Raw genomic sequence first — 24264 nt, 5'->3', positions numbered from 1 at the left:
TGGTTATAAAAAGCATTCCTTGTCCAAGGGAGTGAGGGCAGGATTGAAAACCAAATATTTCTCTCAGCCCTAGCAAAGTATTTCTGATAACCACAGTCAAATTACAGCTGTAATTTCCCTGGTTTATATATAGACAGGGACAAATGTGTGCCTCAGTACCACAGTATATAAAAGGGTTGTCCCAGCCTGGCTCCCTCACAAACCACCACTAACTGGGGAAGGGTGCATTTCCCTCTAACGAGAATTATGGACACATCTTATCCACGTGAAGACTACCTACCCATGACATCCCACAAGCAGGAACCGTCCCCTACAGTCATCACTGTCAGGCCTCCGGTGGTCCCGCGAGACTACATGATCTGGTCCATCTTCAACACCATCTATATGAACCTCTGCTGCCTTGGCTTTGTAGCTCTTGCCTATTCTGTCAAGGTAGGACATTTCTGAGCAGCCTCTGTTTCTTCTGCACAATTCTTATGACTTACATTGGGATCACATATTTACTAGGGAAAGGCCTGCAAGTAATTCTACTAACAGAATTAGTAGTTGTACTATTCTGTAACAGGATCAACCACAAAAAAGTCTGCAACAGACTTTTAGGAATTAAATTCAGGTAGTATCTGTGGTATAGCACTTTGACTGTCATGGCTACATCCTAAGGAATCCTGAGATTTGCAATTTAGGCTTTTCTATAGGCAGGCACCAAAGATATCTAGCAGCAGGCATACTAGACAGATCTAGGAGCCATGCTGAAAAGTTCTGTGAAACTCAAAAATTTGTATACCATGATTTCCTAGGTTCATGTGGAGATTCTTTTCCATAGGGTTTCCCTGTTAAGAAAAAATGAACTGAAATGAGCTGAAATTTTAAATTTCTGTCTTTCCCTCCAGGGGATTGTGGTAAGCATTTTCAGCAGGGCTATGTCAATATTATTTTATTCTTTTCCAGTCTTATTAATGTAAAGTGCTTGACAATAAGACCAGGAAATGAGGAAGGAAAGAAAAATACAATTAGAAAATCAAAGGAAACACTATGAACTAATTGTTCCATGATCTGTGAAGTGAAAGATTAATGAAACGGAACCTGAATCCTGCAAAGCTGTGGTTTGCATAAACATTTGAGATGTAGCAATGAATCAGAAAGAGAAATTGTACACAGCACTAGTGACTGCAGGAATCATCACTTATAAAGAGAACCGGATAAACCTCCTCTCAAAAAACTTGCCAAGAAAACCCTTTTATAGGTTCAGATTAGGGTGTCCATAAGTCAGAAATGACTTGAAGGTACACAATAACAAACAGCTAATTGCTGTAAAAGTCTGAGGAAATCATCATCATCATCATCATCATCATCATCATCATCTTATTACCTGTGGACTGAGGTGGGGGGAACAACCACAAATAACACAACACATAACAGCAGTTAAAAGAGCATATAAAATTCATACGTAGTCTGGATAGGCATGTAATAAGCAGTGTAAGCCCACCGTGGTGTTGTCTCGTTGGTCCCCAACTCCCATCATCAACAGTATTGGAGAATGACAGCAGCTATAATCGGATATGTCTAGAGAATGCCTGACTGAAGAAGGCTGTCAGACATAGGAATGTAGGTTGCTACTATCCACAGATCAAATTAGAGGTGGATTCTTTCCTTCCTGGAGTGAAGTTAGACCCTATCCCCCACCCACTTAGTCTGGAAGAAGAGAATGGCTTTTGAGAGATTGAAATAGTGTACTGCAGTGGCATTATTTTTCTTGGAGTGCTTATATATCTTTTCTTTGTACCCAAACTCAGAGAAGCAATCTGACCATAGGTGAATGGTAAATACAACTATACAGATGAGTGTCTTCACTTGTAACCACTGTGAACAATTACCTTTGGATTTACTGTGCCTACCAGTCTGCCTTTTAATGATCAGCAGCCAGTCAAGAACGGAGCAAGTGTTCCCTACCTTGGAGCGTAGTGAAAAGGACAAACAAGCTCTACCATCTCCATTTTGGCTACCAGACTGTTATTTGAGGGAAAGAACCAAATTTGTTTATTTTTTTTAAGTTGGTGAACCTGGAGAGAAGCTGAGCTGATGTGCAAGTGACACTCAGAAAAAAGGAAAAGGAAATCTTTAATTTTGAAAGTGATGTTTCATGTGTTTCCTTGCAGTAACACAGGCTTGGGCTCATTTAGAGAGAGATCAAATGGGGATAATTAACAATCTGGAAGGAAGAAAAAGGAAGGCATGACTGAGGAGTTATGTAACCTATCTCAGACATTTCTGTTCATAATATTGTGATAGCTTCCTGCATTTGAAGCTTCTGATGAATCTGTTCACAGTTTATGCTTAGGAAGCTGCACTCTAGTTTGTGCAATCACTGCATGAGTGGCACATCTCATCTCATGAAAACATATATAGTGACATATAAGCAAACATCTTGAAAAGCATTAAAAAAGAATCGCTTAGAAATTCAAGAGTGTGTAGTGAGTGGGGAATGATACACACATAAAATAAATTTGTCTTTATTTTTGTTTGAAACAAGCAAGTTGACACTTCCTTCAGGCTCCATAAAATAATTACAACCTGATGTGGTTTTTCTATCAAACCAGGGTGTGTCACATTCCTGCTCTTGCTTTGCTTCCAGACTATGCATCTACCAACAAATTTGAGGTTTGAGCACATGGCTACACAGGAGTGTCTCATGCTCCCACTTTGGGACTTTAGCATTAAGATTAAACAGTACAAAATGCAGGATGTTTTATGGAAAAGCTGAGCTGTGTGGATATGTATAACATTCCTCCATGTGAATCAAATAACATCCAGTTTTCCAAGTTAATATTGTAGCCACTGCATGGACTAAAGTTGCTGACACCTCCACACACACATGTTCTCTCACATACTCTCCTATGTGCATCTCCTGACCTCACACTGTGAGTTGCTTCTAATATTGCAGTTTCTCTTTCTAAGGTTGACCAAAGTGTTGCCCTTCAAAACACTTTTGTTCTGTTCTACATAGAAGACTTGGCTTTTCCACTATAGTTTCTTCCCCTGCCTCTTCTTTACCATGTCTAATGCTCAATACTTTCATCTCTTTCTTAAAGGCACGGGATCAGAAAGTGGCTGGTGACCTGGAAGCTGCTCATCGCTATGGCTCCAAAGCCAAATGCTACAATGTACTTGCAACGTTGTGGAATGTGGTGCTTCCCTTAGTGCTCATTGCCCTTGTGGTCACTGGTGTACTCCATCTGTCCAAGTTGGCTCAGGAGTCCATGGACTACTTGGCTTTCAGACTCTTCCCTAATGAAGATGAAGATAAGAAGTGAGCTGAGAACCTTAAACATTCCTGGAAATCCATTAAGAGACTATCAACTGGTGTAATCTCCAACTGTCTGCCTCCAACCACTGTAGAATGCAAAACCTCTGCTCATTATAATTCAGGTCCTCTGGTTCATTTTACCATTGCATTAATGTGCCTTGGATTTATCTCATCTTTGACTGCAGAAGCAACAGATATAAAAATTATTTTTACCCTTGGTGTTCTGGATAATCTCAAAGCTGGGCTGTCTGCCGCAGTGTTTACCACTTGCTGCATCATACTTCTCCATTGCTGCTCCCCTCCCCCTTTCTCTGTATCTTTCTGGGGGCAAGGTTCTCTGCTGGGTGACAAACAAGTAGCAACCACACAGAAATTTGATATTCAAGATAATGGGAATATTAAATAAGTTTGCAGAATCCCCTACCACATTTGAAAATATGCAAACTTAGCTCTGCATCTTTTAAAAACCTTTCCAGTCAGTTTGTGTTCAATGCCATTTATATCGAAAGAGGTTTGCATGTGAATCAGCTAACACTGCTAATAAACACAGCTTTTTATTTAACTGATTGTTATTATGGTGAGATCCCAGCATCTTCTACTGAATGATTAATTCATTTGCAAGGTAACTGCTGGCTGGTGTTAGGTTCAAATGTAATGGTGTGGTTTGTCTTTAGAATCATATTTAATCCATTAAACAAAGCAGAAGAATGATCAAACTAATATATTTTAACATGTCTTATCAAATACATTCAATACATTAAAACTACCACCAACACATCTTCAGGTGTGTTGAACTACAGTTTCCATCATTCTTGGGCACCTTAATTAACACCTTTGGAGGGCACCAGATTGGTGAAGGCTTTCTTAGAATGAATGGACAGGTGTTGCTGGAGTAGCCCATTGTGAAGAATATTGGAAGCTGTAGCCCAGCATTTGAAAGACCACATTTTGCTCATCCACGTCCTAAAATTTTGTTTTCTCAAGCATAAAACTTACTCCTCCTTAAAACCCAATTGTTTCTTCCTCCAGCATTGATGCTATACTCTCTTGGTTGATACTATTTAAATGATTGTTTTTTTATAACTCATTCATCTTTTACACATGCCTATGTTAATAAAATAATATCATCTCTTTTCACCTGGGTAATGTTTTTAGTCTGTGTTTCATAATGATAAGAATTCAACAGCCATTTTAATCTTTTAAAAGGTGAATATCCTGAAGTATAACATACTCATGTCCCTCTTTTCTAGCTAAATCATTGTTTATGCAAGCTCTGCTCCATGTCAACAAATTCTAGAAGACCCTGTCAGAGTATAAACATTTAGGTTTAAGAGTTTATTGGGGGGGGGGGGGGGGGATGAATTTATTGAACAGAGAAATAAATTTGCAAATAACTTCACAGTGCATTGCTATGCATGCCACACCAGACTATACAGTCGAGTCCCTGTAGACCCAAGCCAAATCCAGCTTCTGCAGCCTTTCTTAGCTTGTACAGTATATTCACATAGCATAGAACTTCAAGAAATGCATCATCAGATATTTGGAGGGCTTCTCATAATCTCTCAGTTTGGTTTCCATTTTGGGAAGGCAATTAGATGGATAAACTAAGCTTCAATCATTATTTCTGGGCTTTAGCAGATGGAGAAAAAAACTGGATCACTCTCGGGATTTCCCAGATTGAGTAGAATCTCCATGGTCCACATGGCCCATTCCCAAGGCAGGCTGAACACCCATGGGCAGTTCACACAAAGAGATGTTAAGCTGCAGCACTCATTCTTTTTTGCCTGTCCTCCATTGCTTGTGCACCATCGTACAAACACATCTCCTGTAACTGCCAATTATCTTGCTTGTCCCACCCAGATGCCATCCCATTGGACATCCCACATGACTAGCTGTGTATCTGGCCACACAATCGCATGAGCAATACACTGCCTGCACAGTGCATCAATGCATCCAGTGACTCACTGGCAAAGCACAATCATGGAGGTCCCCCATACATGCCCCCTTTTCCCCTACGCTTCAGGACCCACTGTTGGACTATCTAGTTTGTTTGTGTTTTTATTACATCCATCACATTACTGGCAACCTGCCATGTTTGTCATAATCTCGCTTCATGTGTGACTGGTTGGTGGTGCAATGGATCGATCGTGCAGCTGGCCACTCGGGTGCCTGTGTGCTCAAGAAAGAAAAGAATTGTTTGATGAATAATGGTGCCGGCAGCTGTATTTCACTGGGCACAGGGTGCATGCTCCAGACCATTCCTGTAAGCCACCTGGGCCTTCCTATGTTCCTGCAGTCACATTGTGCTGTTTATATGCTGGTGTGATAATATATACTTTCTGCATTTGTGTGGAGTAAATGTGCATTAGTTTGCTCTGGTTTTTCACCCAGGAGTACAGCTTCATCCCCGTTTCCTCCTGTTTCATCTTGTGTGTTTTATAAACAGGTAGGGCTCAAGTCAGATTGAAGTGACTTCTTTTTGTCAGTGCAGACAACCCCTTTGAGTGCTAGTTTGTACCTGCTTACTGCCACTACTCAAAAAGATACTAAAGGTCTACATAAGAGAGAGTCATTTTAGTGTAATTCTGCCTTTGTAATGCAGTCTTTTAACTGGATCAACCCAGAATATAGTCTTTTGTTTAGCAAAGTCCTTGGTGAGCAAACCCATTTCCACACTGGAGCAAGGAGAAACAGCACAAACAGAGCTCTGACCTTCTCAGCCTAATCCTCTTCAGCTGTGTTGGTCTACAACTTTCATCATCTACAGCTACCTTAGCAATTGGCTGTGCTAGCTAGGGGTGGTGAGAGTTGTACATCAACACATCTGGAAGGTGTCGGGCTGCTGGGGATGATTTGTAGTGATTTGCCACGTAGGCCCTGTTTGCACAGGCCAAATCAAATATTCTCCCACACATACTCTCAGCAGGGAGTCCGGAAGACATTTAGCCAGTTCTGTTTTGAACCTAGGATATATCCCCTCTTATAAAGGATTCAAGTAACTCACTGTTTGCTCTGGATCTCCCTAGAAGATCTGGAATCCTCCATTTCCATGTCGGGTGGTTGTCTTCAATGCATTCTTCTGTGTTGCCTGGTGCAGCTGCTGTTACCATGAGTCATTTGCTCTGAGGTCAGAACAAAATGCCCAGCAATGTGATAGATGTTGCCTGCTTCATTCTGACCTTAGGACAAGTGACTTGCTGCTGTGTTCACATCAGGTAGCATAGCAGGACGTGTGTGCAAACAGCTGCCCAACATTGCAATAGGAGTTTTCAGGCAGGATGCTGGGGCAGTTCCAGAGCCAGAATACTCTGGGATGTTCGCAGGGTATTCTGGTCCATGCAGACAGACAGACAGACAGAATGTATGGTCACTCCTTCTATACATTCAAAGATTATCACTGAAGGTTTATTTACATTAATCACATTGCTGCTGCATTATGTTAACTCATGGTTTTTACCCTCAGGAACAGGAAATATAAATAGAAATCACACACTCAGAGGCTGTTCTGCCTTGCTTCATTATTTGGGATTTCTCGGATGATGTTCTACTAAATGCCTATTGGTTCACAGCCTCTGTTTAACATTCCTCTGAGGCCAGAGCGTTATTATAGTCCTGGTTACATTTAAAGGCCAGGATTATGGTGTAGCATACAGCCCTGTAATTTATTGGTTTTGCCTCCCCACCCCCTGGCCTTGTTGAGTGTACATGGGTCACCGTTTGTTCTAAAATAATTCCTTAGGAGGAAAAGGCAACTTTCATCTTGGTCACACTTGCACATATTCTAGTCGTCTGTCCTGGCCACGCATTCTCTTTGCTTGCTAGGGCTGCAGGTTTCCCACAGAACAAAGTTATTTTGATCCAAGGTAATAGCAGTGGGGTTCTGTTCTTTGAGGCCTTTGGGGCTAAGTACTTTGTGGCATTGCTTGAACACCATGGTCTGTGATTTCAGCTGTTTTGCTGGATAGTGGCAAGAAATATTGAGCACCTTTGGAAGCCTTGGGATAGCAATCATGTTGTTATTATCAGCTAAATATTGCAGCCTGTGGCTTTGGAAAAAAATATGGGCTGTGTCAATCCTCTAATACAAAGTCTTTACTGGCAATATTGACTGAACAAAAAAGAATGTCCGAAGAACCATTCCTTTAACTTCAGATGGAACACCAATCCTCAAATTTCAGACAAGGATTACAATATTTCTGTTTATGCAGGATTTAGGAGTTTATCACATTACAAAAAAACCTGACTTACCCCTGCTGTGTTCAAGTCTGTTACAGGATGTGGTTGGGTATTATCGCATGCAAAATGCTGCTGATGCCACTGCCTGACTGCATGCCACCTAAAACCTGCCTCAAGCCATGCTCAGATGGCTGATTTGCACAGTCGGGAAACTCCTATGTGGGATGCTGCTGTCTGGATGCATCCTGGCTCGAAGCCTCACTCAGCCAGTACTTTTTCAAAGTAGGGAGCTTCTGACTTCAAAAATTGGCCAGCTGAGTGAGGCTTCGACCCGGGATGCATTCAGACAGTGATGTCCCGGCCAGATAGGTGGTGATTCAGGTATGATAACTTCCGAGGCATCCTGGATCCTGAATTCAAGCCAGAAGAGGCAAGCTGCATTTGTTAATGAGACAAACCCCATAGTCCAAAGAAGTAACACTTCTATTTTCTGCTTTAGTTAACATGCTCAAAAGAAATGGTGTCTACAATATGAACTTCTATTATGATGACAATCTAGTTAAGTATACAAATTAAATTCAGATTTGTTTACAGCTGCTAAAATAATTTGGGCAAGGCAGTTGACTCATCCAATCAATAAAAAGAATGTGGTGGCTCAGACTCTTGGGCATGCCAGAACTTTGTTGGCAATATAGCAATGATGGAGAACCATTTAGAGACTGAGTTCCCAAACTGCAATCCAAAACCCACTTATTTATGACAAAGTGCTGCATCCCTCTGGATTTCTAGTGAAACTCTAGTGAAGTCTGTGATGGGACGATGGTTCGTGTGCCCACAGAGAGGACTCTCAGTGCCACCTCTGGCATGTGTGCCATAGGTTCGCCACCACTGCTATATAGGATGCCCTGTTCTGGACCACCAAGCCCCTTTGTTTCAGATTGAAACAAAGTGGGCTCTCCTTTCTCCCCTGCAGAAGCTAACAGTGCCAGACGCAAACCAGCTGTAGCCTCACTAGTTTGTCTGTTTTAGAAAGGCAAACAGCCAGATACCCACACTACTTGCATTTTCTGTGGGAACATCCAAGGTGAGAAAGGAAGGGAATAAGGCTGAGAGCTTGACAGATACATTTTCTAATTTTTGGGTATGCTTCACATGGAACTCTCAAAATTCTATGCTTTGAAGAAGGGATATTTGGTTCTTCCTTCCTCATGTCACCATATTTTACTCTTTAAAAAGCCTTAAATTAGTTTTCTAGCATTAATACTCACTAGCCCACACCGGTATCTTCCTGAAATGGTATTGTTTAGCCTGAAGACACCTCTTTGATATTTGCTATTTTTATATAAAATGCCTCATAAACAATGGGGAAAGGAAGGGAAAACAAATAATCTCAAATATTTTAGGAGTTTCTTTCCACTTCTGCTGACACAGCTTTCTTGAAATTCTGCAACCTTGATATGGAGGAACACCTCCAGGCTGCCTGCTGTTTTGACAGCAATAGTTCACAAGTAACAGAGAAATGCCCCTTTTTAGATAACCTGAAGAACAAAAGGTTGCTTTTGCACCTATTTATTCTGCATCTATTTATTCTCTTCTAAGTGGGTGACTAAGGTGGTACACTGACACTTACCATGAAGGTTTTTTTTCTGCTGAGGAAGGATAGTATCCTGATCTGAATTGCTCTTCCCTAGACCCTCCTATGTAGCAGGATAACAAGTTATTACCACTTTTGTATTTTCCATGCTTGCTAATAGGAAGCATCAACTCCACAGATTTCCAAATCATTTTTGAGTCAGAATTCAATTTGAAGCAGATTAGCTCTGAATCAACCCAAGCAGAAGTGGACTGTGCTTGGAAGTCCTAAACTAAGGTTGAAACTAAATCTGGGTATTAGTGTATATCCTCAGTTTTGGCCTCTCTCTCATAATTTCCTATATTTATAAAAGTCATGTTCTTGTAGGGTGTGATAATGAGCCTCCTATTATCTGGGCATCACAGCTAGGGCATAATCTCATTTCCAGGTAACCAAAGAGTTAATTGTGTGATAGTGTTAAGTGGCATATTTGGATCATGAAGGAGTCACAGGTCAGAAGTGACAACTGCCCAATGAGATGACTTGGAATGTGAGATGTTCTGAGAGCCTTCCACACAAGAAGGATAAAAGCCTCAGAGGCACTGAGTCTAACAAAGATAAGGGCAAAGAGACAGTTGGAGACAGGGGGCGACTGCCCACTTTGGGGAAGCTGGTTGAGACTGGACAAAAATCATCCAGGCTCCTAGCTATTTCCATGAAGATCAAGGATTCCAAATCTCATCTGTTGTCATGAGTAGCTAGGGAATGTTTACTTTAGAGTCTAGAGTAAAGTAAACTTTAGACTAATCAGGGAAATTAGGTTTATTTTTGCGACCTTGGCAGAATATGATCTAAATCATTTTGCAACTTTTAGCTTCCTAAGTGTGCCTGAAGGGAATGTGCCCTTCATGGAGAGAGATCCCTTTTGCAAGTGTAGACATCTTGCTTAGAATAAAGCCTTTCCTTTAAAGTACTTCTGTTCCACACTCCTTTCACATGCCTTCACATGGTCTAGGAGGCAAGGTGGGAAAGCACAGTACAAGTGGAACCCCAGCAACATCCCCTTGCATTGCAGTGCAAGAGAGATTCAAATCAATTGGTGGTGGCAGCTAAGATAGATGGCTTTTAGAGGTACCATCCAGCTTGGGCAAAGGCAGGAGCAGAAGAGAGAGCATGACATAGAGGTCCTACTTACAAGAACATACACAAAGATTTCAGTCACAAACCTGCTATAAAGTTTGAGACCAAGATTTGGGAGCACTGGGTGATTATGGCCTCTGGGTGATTAGGGGCTATGAACATTTTTTGAAAAACAAGGTGAGCCCTAAGCCTGGGTCATCCTAATTACAAGGCAGGAAGCCTCATTTGTCCCCCGCCTTAAACATTCCCACATGCTGAGCTGAAGCTTTCAAGGGATCTCAAAGAAGGTTTATATGTGTATATATAAAATACAGATACAGACACACCCCTGACAGTGCTGGCTGGGGATTTCTAGACTTTACTTGGATGAAATCAAATCTTAACAAAACAGTAGTGGCGGGAGCAATGGTGACATATGGCTGATGTTAAAATGCTTTGGATGGAAGCATTTTCAGCCAGCAGGAATAATGATCAGGAATGATGGGAATTCTAGTCTAACTGTATTTGTGGGCTTAAGGTTGGAAAGGCCAGTTTATATCATTCAGGTCAGGGTGACCAGATGGCAAAGCCACGCCACAAGCAGTCTTTTTGCCTTCAGATGTTTCCCCCATTGAGCGGGCCTTTCCCACCCTGAATTTGTGGTTCTGATGCCATCTTGTGGTTGTTCTGTTGACTTTCAAAGGCTAAAAGTGGAAGCAAGTTATGTCTCTCAAATTCCTTTAAATAATTATCTGCCTTCACTCACTCCCGTACAGCTCTGTAGAGGCTGGCCATGCCTCAAACACTGTCTCACTGTTTGTAGAGAATGAATAGCTTTCTTCAGTTCAGTGAAAGAAGATGATAGGCAATCCATGCTGACTCTGAAATTCACAGATTTCCCTCCTCTACCCAAAGAAGCTCCAGGAGTTCATAAGGAAATGCTGTGACAATGGCTTTCCTTAAACACCATGAGAACAAGCAGAGCCTTTGTAACTGGGGCTGAAACCGGATACAAATGATAAATGCCATTAAGTCTCAGAGCATGTGCAACTCTTTTTTTAACCACCAAACAATCACAAACCTGTTTTCACAAATCTGGGTTTAAGAGCTAGTACTTTTACCTCAGAGGATTGTGATTTTTTTTCACTGGGCAGGAATCAACTCCCACATCTCATTTTAGAAATTAAACACCCCCAAACAGGGAAACCACAGAATACACAAAATAGTTGTTTTTCAGAGCCCAGGCACATGAACTGGGCTGAACTAGCATGCTTCCTGCACAGAGACTTGTCCTAGCATGGCTCTCTTTGGACAAGACCAGACTAGTCTTGGGAGTTTATCACACAGCATGGATCCCATGCAGAAATGGGATTTAAAAATCTAGGGGGGAAAAAGCAGGTTGATTTTCAAACATGTTTGAGTTAATAAGCAATAACACAACATTAACCCAAACGGAAAGCTGACAAAGCCCACTCCTTTTTCCTTCCAGGATTTTCGGAAAGTAAAAAGGAGCGGGTTTTGTCTACTTTCTGTTTGGGTTAATGTCGTGTTAATGCTCATCGTGTGAAAATCAACCCGCTTTTGAGGGTTTTGTCCACTTTCTGATTAGGTTAACTCCTGATAGCATCTGAAAATCTACCTGCTTTTGCAGGTTTTTTCCAGTTTAAATTCACTTTCTGCACGGCATCTGTCCTGTGTGATAAACTCCTTGGTTATTAATTTGAGCCTGCTGACACAAGCTTAGCTCATTAAAGCCAAGTAAGTAAAAATTATTAATGTCACTAATGCTTTATAACACTAAGATGCAGGCTAACATCTTTTGGATTTGAGACAGAGAATTTCCAACATTACCATGAACACCTAATCCAGGATATGGTGACCCCTTGCCTCATGCTCCCGTTGATACCATTTTTGCTGTTGTTTAAAAGGAAAAAAACTGCTATTTCTAGAAGTCTCCAGACACAGGGATTCTCCCCTCTGGCCAAGGTGTAAGGGCTTGTTTTAATTATTAAAGTTTCATTTAGGGGAGATGGAGTGGCCAGCTTTGTTTCAAAACTAGCAGTAATTTTCTGGTCACTTCTGATTTTGAAAATAAAAATGCAGAAAAGCCTCATTTTCAGAGGAAGCGCAGCCTAAAGCAGTTTGTAGGAGGGGCAAAATTGTCCCTTAGGAATATCAAAGTTAGAGATTTCACTGATCTACATAACAGAGAGTGTGTGCAGCAGTTACAGATCCTAATTAAGGAGCAAAGACACCAATGGCTTACAGAAGCAAACTAAATGATTTATTATAGGAATTCCATTCTCAGATAGTAATGTTACTCAGGGTACTAATCTAATCTAATCTAGCTTCATATTAGAGAAGAGTTGAGAGATGACTGGCAGGAAGAAAAGATGTGAGAAAACATCATAGAGGGCCCAGGATAGGTAGACAAGAATGGGGAAGGTCTGGAAACCATGCCCTATGGAGCAACTTAGGGAGCTAGTATGTTTAGTATGTAGAAGAGAAAATGAAGGGGTGACATGATAGCCATGTTTAAATATTTGAAAGGTTGTGATATTGAGAATAGAGAAAGCTTGTTTTCTGCTGTTCCAGAGACTAGGATTTAAGCTACAGGGAAAGCGACTCCACCTAAACACTAGGAAGAACCTCCTGATAGTAAGAACTGCTCAACAGTAGAACACACTCCTTCAGAGAGTGGTGGAGTCTCCTTCTTTGAAGGCTTGTAAACAGGGATTGGGTGGTCATCTGTTGGGGGTGCTTTGATTGTGAGTTCCTGCATGGCAGAATGGGGTTGGACTGGATGGCCCTTGTAGTCTTTTCCTACTCTGTTATTCTATGAGGGTACTATCAGTCACTCAAATTATCTATTATCACTGCTCTCTCTGAGGCATTCTCCAATACAGTGGCAGTGGTAGCCATTTCCAAACCAACACTCACAAACAAGGTTGTTTATATATACAGAAAGCAATAAAAATTCAGTCTCCACTGTGACATCAGATGTTTAGCGAACACAGAATACTCAGACTGTCTCGCTCTGCCATCACACCCTATGCATACAAAATGCATCAAGAGGTCTTTTTCTGGATCCATCCATCAGCTACAGCGAAGGAGACACTCTCGTCTGAAAAGAAAAGAATGGCAGACAAGATGTTATCTGTTGTCATGTATATCAATAATCTTTCCTATGATGTTTATTATTCTTGTCTGCTATATCTGAGGTATCCAGAACTGATGGGGATTATATCCAACAAGATCTCAACAATCAAAAATTGCCTACTGTAAAAAAGCTTTAAAGTTAATGTTGGTGCATGGTACATCCAGCTAGGTATCTGTCAAGCCAGTTTTCCCTCAGTGACTGAAAAATATATCTTCAGACTGAGCCATCCAACAAGTGGTTTCTGTCACAGCGAATGGAAGAAGAGGGCTAACTGTGCAGGCTCCAGATAGGGCCAGTGTGTCAGCTTCAACAAGCATGTACTACTTGAGGCTGTTATGAATTCTGTTACAGTCCTGACTGGCTAAGCCTTCATGTAAAATTCTTAAGCAGAAATATATCTGTGTGGAAGAGATCAGCGATTTAGAAATGTTGACAATACCATAAGAGAGGAAGATATCATACCTTCATTTAGGGCATAGCATATACCTTCTCCTGGCAATACAGCCTCCAGCATAGATGAGGACTTTGTCACTTTGAGGGTGATCAGTTTTTTGGTGAGGGTGAAATTCAACTTGCTTCCTAAGTAGCACACTCCAATGAGTTTTAACTGCTCTATATCATCTGGACAAACAGGGTCAAAGTACAGATGCTTCTTGGTGAACCTGCGAAGTGTAGAAATGAGACAATGGCCACAATAGTGAATCCTATATACAGTCTGCCCTTCTTATACACAGATTTTTTTATACATGGATTCAAGCATCCATGGTTTGAAAATGTTCAAAAAAAGTATAAATTTCAAATATCAAATTTTGATTTTCCAATTTTTATAAGGGACACAATTTTGCTATGTCATTATATTTAATGGGACTTGAACATACATGGATTTTGTTATTCACGGGGAATCTTGGAACCAAACCCCAGTGTATAACAAGGCTCCACTGTATTATTACGGATTGTAACAGACAGAGCTCTGAGTAAAAGAGAACATGAAAAAGAATAAAGACACGTTCCTGTCACACAGCACCTTGGCAGCTACCATGTATTTATTTGTATATTACATTTGTATCCCACTTTTCCTCCAATGATCCTAGAACAGAGTGTGTGTGAGAGAGAGAGAGAGAGAGAGTGTGTGTGTGTGTGTGTGTGTGTGTGAAGTCGAAGGCTTTCATGGCCAGCATCCATAGTTTTTTGTTGGTTTTCAGGCCATGGCCATGCTCTAGAAGAGTTTATTCCTGATGTTTCGCCAGCATCTGTGGCTGGCATCAAGATGCCAGCCACAAATGCTGGCAAAACATCAGAATAAACTCTTCTAGAACATGGCCACATAGCCCGAAAAACCAACAAAAAACTGTAGTGTATATATAGCTTGCTTCTTCCCTGAACACTCATAACACCCTTTGAGACAGGTTCAAAGAGATTCTGGCCCAAATTCACCTAATGAATTTCATGGCTCATGGGGGACTTGAATGTGAATTTCCCAGGTTCCATCAAACACCCTAACCCCAACACCACAGTGACACTCAAGGTATCCGTTCAAAGTAAACTGGTCAAACATTTCTGAAAAACAAGCCCATCTCTCAAGTGTGTGTGAGTTTGCCTCAGAAAGAGTGTGGAAGGTATATGTGAGACAAACACACAGAGAGGCTAAATTAAACATCACCCTCCAATAATTATAAATTACAAGTAATTTATAGAAATATAATTATAAACACTGACATTAAAACTAATAATAACATTTGTTGAAAGCAAAGAACCATGTTTTAGGAGCACAACACATTTTATAGTATCCCTATCTCCAATGGTTCATCTCAGAGAGGGAAGCTGGAAAAATCTTTACTTGATTCTTGGGGAGCTATTACGAAAGTATACATGATAATACTAGAAGGGCTAGAAGGGCCAATGTATCTAACAGTATTACATTGGGTGCATCTACACTGTAAAAATAATGCAATTCAACACCACTTTAACTGCCATGGCTACATCCTAAAGAATCCGTGGAATTATTGTTTTGTGAGCACCAGCCCTCTTTAGCAGAGAAGGCTAAAGACTTTCATAGAATCATAGAATCATAGAATCGTAGAGTTGGAAGAGACCACTAGGGCCATCCAGTCCAACCCCCTGCCATGCAGGAAATCCAAATCAAAGCATCCCTGACAGATGGCCATCCAGCCTCTGTTTAAAAACCTCCAAGGAAGGAGACTCTATCACCTTCCGAGGAAGTGCATTTCACTGTCGAACAGCCCTCACTGTCAGGAAGTTCCTCCTAATGTTCAGGTGGAATCTCTTTTCCTGTAGCTTGCATCCATTATTCCGGGTCCTGTTTTCTGGAGCAGCAGAAAACAAGCTTGCTCCCTCTTCAACATGACATCCTTTCAAATATTTAAACAGGGCTATCATATCACCTCTTAACCTTCTTTTCTCCAGGCTAAACATCCCCAGCTCCCTAAGTTGTTCCTCATAGGGCATGGTTTCCAGACCCTTCACCATTTTTGTCGCCCTCCTTTGGACACGCTCCAGTTTCTCAATGTCCTTTAGAAAAACTTTGTAAAACTACAAATCCCTGGATTCCATAGGATGGAGCTACAGCATTTAAAATTGTGTTAAACTGCATTATTTCTACAGTGCAGATGATCCTGTGTCTTCAATGTACATTTTAATTAATGTATTTATTTACATATGTGTTTGTAATTTAACAAGTAACACTGTTTGGAAAAGAGATTAAGCACTTCCTGCTTAAAAATGATGTAAGCAATAATTTAAAACAACCAAATAAACAACAATCACATAGGAATTCTCCCAAAACCCAGACTGTGCCAGCCACAGGATCCATTGGCCTTGCTTGACTGCTGCTTAGCCCTTCATAGACTGTCATGCAAGGATTCCCTGTCAATATAGGGCATAAGTCTTCCAACAAGAATATTCTCTGGACTGCTTATGGGAGTAACAAAATATTAAAATACAAAAGCCAATTTAAAGAAAATGTGCTACTTCTGTATCTTATGCCAGGAAACGTACAATCTAAACTATGAGTTTCTTCCTTCCCTAGCAATCAGGCTTGCTTAGGGATTCTTGAAGTTATGACCCCCCAAATGTAATTTTTGCAAGATCTGAACTATAGCATACAAACGTAACTATAGGAAATCTTCCACAGGAAAGGCAGGAAGGTAGCAATCTATCCATTCATATCCCTAAGATTAAACTAGATGCTATACTACACATGAATTAAGATATTCTTCACTCACGTATATATTCAGAGCCTGAATCAAAATCAGAACTATTTTATCTGGTCAGTCAGGGAAGGTTTATAGCTCCCAACAACTGTTTCTTTTTTAAACATTTCAAATACCTCTTTGCCTATCTGTGACTAAAATAGGGAAAGGGACCACCTATACACCCTTGCACCAGTGACACTAATGGATTTTTTATATATCTTTTTTTTTTTTTAGTCCCCATATGTTTTCCAGGGAAAGGTGCAAGAATTCTGGGATAAAAACAGGCTGTAACCTCACATCTGCATACAACAGTCCTGTTCTGGAGGGGAACCACACATACTTGAGAGCAAAAATAAAAGTGCTCTTACCCTGCAAGCTACATAACAGTTAGCAGAGTGTGTAGTTTAGTCCCAACTGTGAGAAGTCGGGTATACAGACGGGGCAATTTAAGTCAGTTCTTACCAGCTGTGTGGAGCAGCAGAAATCAGTGTTTGCATAAGAAGCAGCCAACCCAAATGGATGGTAGATATTAGAGGCAAAACTACAACTATCTGGCAAGTACTCCAGTACAGCTACAGCAGAGAGAAAAGGTTTCTCTTTCATGTGCTATTCTGTTGATTTTGTCTCTAAAAATATTCATCTGTTATGACAACTACCTCCTGACTTTCTAATATATGTATAAACACATAAACATAATATATATCTGGCACTAGTATTGGAACTTCCTGGGCAAAGCTGAAAAAATAAACAAGGGAGCCAGATCCAATTTTCCCACCTCCTCACACATCACAATGAGGGATTCTCTGCAGAAAATCTATTTTGAGGTGATTTAGCCATTTCCAGTTCTTCTTCCTTCACCTAGAGGCATACCAGCATGATTTATTTGACCTGTAGGCTCAATGCTTCTTAAGTATTGACCCAACCAACTTGGTGGCTCTAACCATGTTCCCCACAAATGTGGATTGCAAATAAACGAGAGACCATCACAGTGGAAATAGAACTCCACTCTCTGTGTCACCTTTGCCCAGCTAAAATCAAAATCACACCACTCCAGGAACAAATGCCCTTCTTTGCTATGTCTCTTCACAAAGGTATTCTCTGGCCCTCATCTAAAACATAGGTAACACAACCATGACATTTTGCCCAGCATGGAAATCACAGTAGGGACAAGAGGACTACCAAAAACAAAACAAAACAAAACAAAAACCCAGACTGGACAAGTAGCTTTTCATGATTACAACTCTCCAAATCCCCCAGGTAGTAGCCATGATGTCTACAGGAAACAGTCTGGGAATTTCAGGCCAAAAAACAAGATTTTACAAGCTTGGACCTTAGTGCAAGTGGGTGTGCAGGATTTACAGCAGCAGATAACAGCCATGAACCAATCCTCCAAAAGTTCCTCCCCATTAAGACCTCTCTCCGCATTTAATAAGACCAGCACTGGTAGCTGGAACAGCAGGATTGCCGCGTTGGAAGAGAGAACTTGCCACATTAATGTTTCCCACCATCAGTTTCATTTGGCTGCTGTCAGACTCCTTGGAAGAGTCATCATTTTGTAGTGTTCTGTGTGGAGGACTAGGACTCTGGAAGACTAGGGTTTGAACCCCTACTCAGCCAAGTGATTTGAGCAAGTCACTTTCTCTCAGCTTAAGAGAAAGGTAGTAGGAAAACTGTGAAAAAATCTTACCAAGAAAACACTAGAATAGGGTTGCTGTAAGTTGGAATCAACTTTAAGACACCCAACAACAAGAAGTGGGTTTATAGCCACAAAAGCCTGTGTGAAAAAATAATTGTATAAAAACCAAGTAGTCTGTAATGTGTGGCCACATTTATTTTTCTTTCTTTTTCCCCTCCTCCTTCCTTCCTCTTTTTAAAACAGTAATTACAGCCAGGCAACTGTACCTAGGGTTGCCATGTCCCAAGGGGTGGGGATGGAGGTGGGACATTCCTGCTTTTGGACCGTTCTGCACGGTCCCGGTCCGGTTTTGGGTCTGTCCCGGCGCCCCCCCGGGTTTTGTTAGGGCGCCGTGGCGGTGGCGCCTTTAGCCGCTCTTCCTTGCCGCCGCCGCCGCCACCGGCACGAATGTGGCTGTTCCATCCCTGCGGCCCCTCTTGCAGCGGCCGCCACCTCGCAGCATTCGCCGCAAGCCCGCGAACCCAAAGACTTCTGCGCGGGTGCATGCAGGGCTTGGTGGGAGCCTGGAGCTCCTCTGGTTGGCTGGCTGGCTGGCTGGGCTGGCCAATAGGGGTACAGCCCACCCCCTGCTTCAGGAGTCTGTGACTCCTGGCAGGGGGCGGGGCTGTTCCAGCTCTCTGCCCCCATTGGCCGGCCATCTTAAAGAGGAGGAGCTCTCCTCTGTTTACTCCCTGCGGGCCGGCAGTCAGAGGGCAGCAACCAGGGGCAGGGAAAGTCAAGCGGAGGCAAGTGGCGAGGAAGCGGGGGCATGGGGGGCAAGCGGAGGCAAGCAGCGAGACGCGGGGGGGCATGGGGGGCAAAGCGGAGGCAAGCGAGCGAGGGAAGCGGGGGCATGGGGGGGCAAGCGGAGGCAAGCGGCGAGAAGCGTGGCATGGGGGGGCAAGCGGAGGCAAGCGGCGAGGAAGCGGGGGCAGTGGGGGCAACGGGAGGCAAGCGGCGAGGAAGCGGGGCATGGGGGCAGGCGGGAGGCAAGCGGCGAGGAAGCGGGGGCATGGGGGCAAGCGGCGAGGAAGCGGGGGCATGGGGGGCAAGCGGAGGCAAGCGGCGAGGAAGCGGGGGCATGAGGGGCAAGCGGGGGAGTCAGTTTGCAAATGCCCAAATGTGCTTTGTGTGTGTTTTGGAATAGGGGAGGGGAGGTTGGCCAGAAAAGGAAGAACATTTCTATCATCTGTCTAGGAATAATGCCAAAATGTCCTCCATTTTGATCATGCCTAAGAAACATGCATTTATAGTAACATTTTTTTAAAATCATCAATTTTTTCGCGTGTCCTACATTTTTTAAAAAGTGTGTCCTACATTTTAAAATGTTGTCCTACATTTGTCCTGTTTTGGAGGTCTGCACTTATGGCAACCCTAACTGTCCCTCTTGGAGTGAAGCAAGACTATTGGTAGCATGACAAATTTTAATAAACAGACTAATTTTAAACTGCAATATGTTTAATTCCTTTTTAAGGGGGGTAAGATATAGTTTATATATGTGTATACACTGTACACGGCTTTTGTTTTGAATTTATTGATGTTTTGTAAAAAGCTATTTTTATTCCTCCCTTATCTCCCACAAATGTAATATATTGTGACAAGGGATGCCTATTGTGAGCCAATCTGGTCAATCTGCCAAGGAAAAGTGGCATATACCTAACTGGAGTCTTTGCCCATTTGGCAACCACTCCTGGGGTTTCCTTTCATCCTTGTTCAATGATTATTACTGGAGTCATAGAAACAGTGTGGCAAGGAGGCATTTTTCCTCACTCCAACAAGCCATAACAGAGGTACCAGGGGACCTTGCAGTTATCCATGATTCAGTTTCCTAATGAATTTGGTATCTTTTGGATATGATCTGCTGTCTTTATAATTCCAACAGATTTTGGGTTCATAAACCTTTAACAATGGCTCATCAAAAGATTTCATACCTGAACCCAGTGTATCCAAAAAGAATGGCTTGCAGAAAGCCACCCATCCCTGTCAAGAAGTTCACTGCTCCTGAGCCATCAGCATTTTCTACCCAGATCTGAGGAAGTTAGACAAAAAAGAATTATTAAAGGATGATGTAATACAAAAAAAGTGAACAATTGTGGCAAAGGGGGAAGAGAGAATTATTTCCCACTTGCCTGACCTTGAATGGTTCAGTGATGTTGCTAAAGCACTTGCTTAGCTGGTGTTGTGCTCTTTCAGTTTCCTTCAGTTCCAGCCACCCAACTGCAAACATGCTCTGAAGGGAGGAAAAGACAGCAAGGAATGGCACTGCTATCACTGGAGTATATCACACGGGGCTTTTTGCAGCTCAGATCCGGGGTGACTCCTGGTTCAGCTATGCAAATTCACATCTTAACGTGAATGTTTTATCAGACCTGGTTGCCCTTCCGTTGCCCTTCCAAATCGAGGGGGAATCAAATCCAAGGCAAGTCATGTGATGCGAATTCATGCAAAGCGGAGTGAGTGCAAATTGTATTACCACACCGGTGCATACCATGCGGATTCAACAATTCGAATTGGGACCCTTGCACATGCTCAGTGGGGCTCTGTACACTCTCCTCCTTCCCTGCCCCCTCCTTAGCTGTCATCCTTCATCGGGCTGAAGGGGTAATCAGGTGATGATGGGATAGGTCGCAGGGGGTCACTGGAGCCAGGATTCGGATGCAGGAGCAGGCAGGGGATGATGGGACAGGTCACAGGGGGTCACTGGAGCCAGGATCTGGATGCAGGAGAAGGCAGGGGATTATGGGATAGGTCACAGGGGGTCACTGGAGCCAGGATCCAGATGCAAGAGCAGGAAGAGGTTGATGGGATAGGTGGCAGAGTGGCAGAGAGGAGGAGATGGCATGAAGGAAGAGGAGGGAGATGAAGGAGCAGGATGCAGGGGGCCAAGGGGGGAACGACATCGGAGTGATATTCCACACCGAACCAATTTGAAGTGAAATCGAAGTGAGCTTCAGTGCGAATTCTGTGAATTCACTTTTTTCCCGATTTTACCAAAATAAGGGGTCACTTTGGAATCACTGCGGAAGTGCCATGGAAGGAGCTCCCATAGAAAGGAATCTCATCTGATAACACATTCACATTATGACATGAATCCGCATCGTGGACCAACAGTCACCCCAGATCAAAGCTCCAAAAATCCCGAAAAATCTCAGTGTGATAAACACCACTTTGACCCCATACAAGATGCATCTCTGCAGCAAGTCCATGCAAATGCTCTCAAAACTTTTAGCTTCCCCACTCCTGCCTTCCCCCACTCCTCAAGATCAGTTCTTTACCCAGGTCATGGCTGGCCCCTGGGGGTCTGTCACAGGCTCGTACATCTCAAGGTCATTTCTTCTGACTTCAGGGTCCATGGGATACATGACAGGGAATCCAAGCAAGATAACATCAGCCTGTTTCACTTGTTCACCTAGGAAAAGAGCAAAGAGGCAATGACCAAGAGTACCCTAAAAAATCAATGTTTGATGGTGATTCCAACAGGAAATGTGCTTTCACATCTCAAGGCCATACTCCCTCAAGTGGCAAGGAGAGTGTGTAGAAAGAGTGCCATTTTCCAATTAGAAAGGCCAGGAAGGAGCAATAGGTGATCAGCAGCTGCCACACTGCAGCTCCCCTTGAAATTGTGATGTCTAATCTTCTGGATTTTTATTAAGTAGTAACTGAAGGCATATGAGCCTGCTAAAAAGAAAAGCCAGTAACCTTCAAAGAAAGCTGGCAAGTGTTTTATTCCCCAACTTGCAAAACTATGTGGAAGAATCATCCTTCTTCAATACATTCTTTATAAAATAGCCTGAGAAGGTGGAAGCATGCTGCCCATCACATGAGAAAAAAAAGAGAAAAAGTTAATTTCAATGTAATGAGTGCTTTGCGAGCAAACCCATTGCCAAGCAAGTCTGAAACATTTTGAACGCAAGAGCTTTCATGGTAGAAGCAAGAAAAGTAGAACTGGAGAATATAACAGGTACACATTCTTCAAGAAAAGTTACACAGAGAGAGAGAGAGAGTCCTGGCATTTACAAGGGAAAAACTAAAGCTCTTTCAGACTGTGCCTTTTGTGATCAATTCATTTTGTCAATCACCCTCCACATTATCTTGAAAAGACTGTTCCCTTTGCAGTTTAATGGATCTTTGGGACTGGTATCAAATGGTGTAGTTGATTGTGTGCCTCCTCTGATCTGAATTCCCTCCACATTTTTCTCTAAGGCAGAAGGAAACTGCGGTTTAAATACAAATTTGGTAACCAAGAGGCTTATGTTTTTGTTTTGTTTTTTTACTGATCCCTGATGCCAGAATTTGGCACAACAACTGAGAGCATAGACCAAAACTCTTCTAGGCACTCTACCTGAAAAGATCCCAGATTCAGTCCTTGGCATCTCCAGGTACACCTGGAAGGGATTCATGTCTGAAACCCTAGAGAGCCAACTCTAGGCATTGTAGATAACTCTGAAATGAATCTACTGTCTCTTGTTACTAGGACAGCTTTTCATATTCCCTACATCAGCCTCCATTAGTCTGTGGTTTTATAGGAGGTAGGTTCTTCATTAAAAAAAACACAAACTCTTTGTGAATAAATTGGGAGTATCCCTCAGCATGCATTGTCCATTTTGGCAAGCTACACATTCACACAAAGGAACTCAACTAAACTAATTGAATGAGTGATTGTTGCATCACTATCATTATGTGATTTGACCTCCATTGTGGCTGGCATTGAAGGGACAGAGGTATTGCTTGTTCTATTGTCCTGCATCCACTTACCTGGGCAGTACCCATCATATTCTGGATGGTAATGCCTACTTTTATCAAAAGCTACTTTAATTTTCTCTCCAACTTTGTTCCACTCTTTAGGGGTAGGAATATGCAACTGTGAGGCCAGATAACTTGCAAAATTCAAACTAGAAAAAAGCAGAAAATGGTGAAAGTTAGGCATAGGTTGGCAGGGGTGGAGGAAAAACGACAAATTAAGATCATGATATAATTCAGTTTTTCAAAAGTCAACAATCTACAACCAAGTGCACGAGAAGTGTAATTTCCCCTTGCAGTTCAGCTTTTAAAGGGCTTCTTTTCCTCTTTCACTCAGTTACTTTCACTTCTGTTTCACTCAAATACTTTCACCTTGGATGCCACAGTAATGCAACATTGGGTGTCAGTTTTATGCCATTTAAATGATGGTGCAATCTAAAGTGCAGTCACTGGCTGTATTATAGTGATTCCATGCATGCCGCTAAAAGTACTTGGGCACACTAAAATAGCCTATTGTGTTACACAAGAAGTTCCATGTGTACCGCTAAGAGCAATATCAGAATTGATGTGCAAGATTTATAACATCATTTCAAGCTTCCTGTATTCTGTGTTATCTGAGAAGAGATGGTTTCCATCTGAAGTACATTTTTAATTGCCCATCCACCATTTCCCCATAGAGTTGACTTCCAGGAGAGGTTTTTTTCTTGCAATGGCACTGCTTCATTCACAGAATTTTATGGATAGTCCAGGTGACATTATATTCTTCTTCTTAGCATCCTGTGTTCACTCCACATACACTTAAGAAAAAGACAGAATAGCTTCATAGAGCTTTTTTAATTTTTGCTGCCAGGAGCTTTCTACCTAAGGAGGCACATGGAAATGTTGAAAATGTCACGGATGCTTTCTTCCCATCCACTTGTCTTCAAAAGGAAACATGTAGTTTGCTTTGAGTCCCATTTTGGAAGAAAGATGGGATAATAAATACATACTTATGATTCTATGAGTCTACTTAAATAAATATGCAGCACCTGGAGTATATATTTAGCACCACAGCCTGAGGAAATGCTAGTGAAATGACACTCCACTCCCAGTCTTTTATCCTTTTGTTGTTGTACCTAAGTCAAAATGAGATATTTTCCTGAAAGCCAGCAAGTGAATTCCTCACACCCTGGAATAAGCCACCCAGTGCAAATGTTTAATAAAAATGTAAGCTTGTCCCTTGTCAGAGAATCAGATCAGTTAAATCAAAACACTCAGCACCAGAAACTCCTCCATCTGGATACAGCATAATTAAAGGTTTTTTTT

At 42.1% G+C, this 24264-nt stretch overlaps 2 protein-coding genes across 2 annotated transcripts in view; one reads left to right on the top strand and one right to left on the bottom strand.

Annotated features, from left to right (window-relative positions):
* The first annotated feature begins 246 nt into the window (after positions 1-246).
* IFITM5 (interferon induced transmembrane protein 5) lies at positions 247-4192 on the top strand. Its single transcript, XM_042441888.1, has 2 exons — positions 247-432; positions 3090-4192. The coding sequence occupies exons 1-2, from the start codon at positions 247-249 to the stop codon at positions 3309-3311; spliced, it is 408 nt and encodes a 135-aa protein (XP_042297822.1). The 3' UTR covers positions 3312-4192.
* Positions 4193-11713: 7521 nt separating this feature from the next.
* Positions 11714-24264, bottom strand: part of PGGHG (protein-glucosylgalactosylhydroxylysine glucosidase) — a 30931-nt gene continuing 18380 nt past the window's right edge. The window contains 6 exon segments of the mRNA XM_042446774.1: positions 11714-13296; positions 13795-13994; positions 20151-20248; positions 20354-20449; positions 21495-21628; positions 22975-23218. Of these exon segments, the coding sequence (XP_042302708.1) occupies positions 13241-13296; positions 13795-13994; positions 20151-20248; positions 20354-20449; positions 21495-21628; positions 22975-23218 (828 nt within the window). The 3' untranslated portion in view covers positions 11714-13240.

Source organism: Sceloporus undulatus, chromosome 1 (assembly GCF_019175285.1).
Source record: "Sceloporus undulatus isolate JIND9_A2432 ecotype Alabama chromosome 1, SceUnd_v1.1, whole genome shotgun sequence".
Classification (NCBI taxonomy): domain Eukaryota; kingdom Metazoa; phylum Chordata; class Lepidosauria; order Squamata; family Phrynosomatidae; genus Sceloporus; species Sceloporus undulatus.
This window is presented reverse-complemented; position numbering and strand designations above follow the sequence as displayed.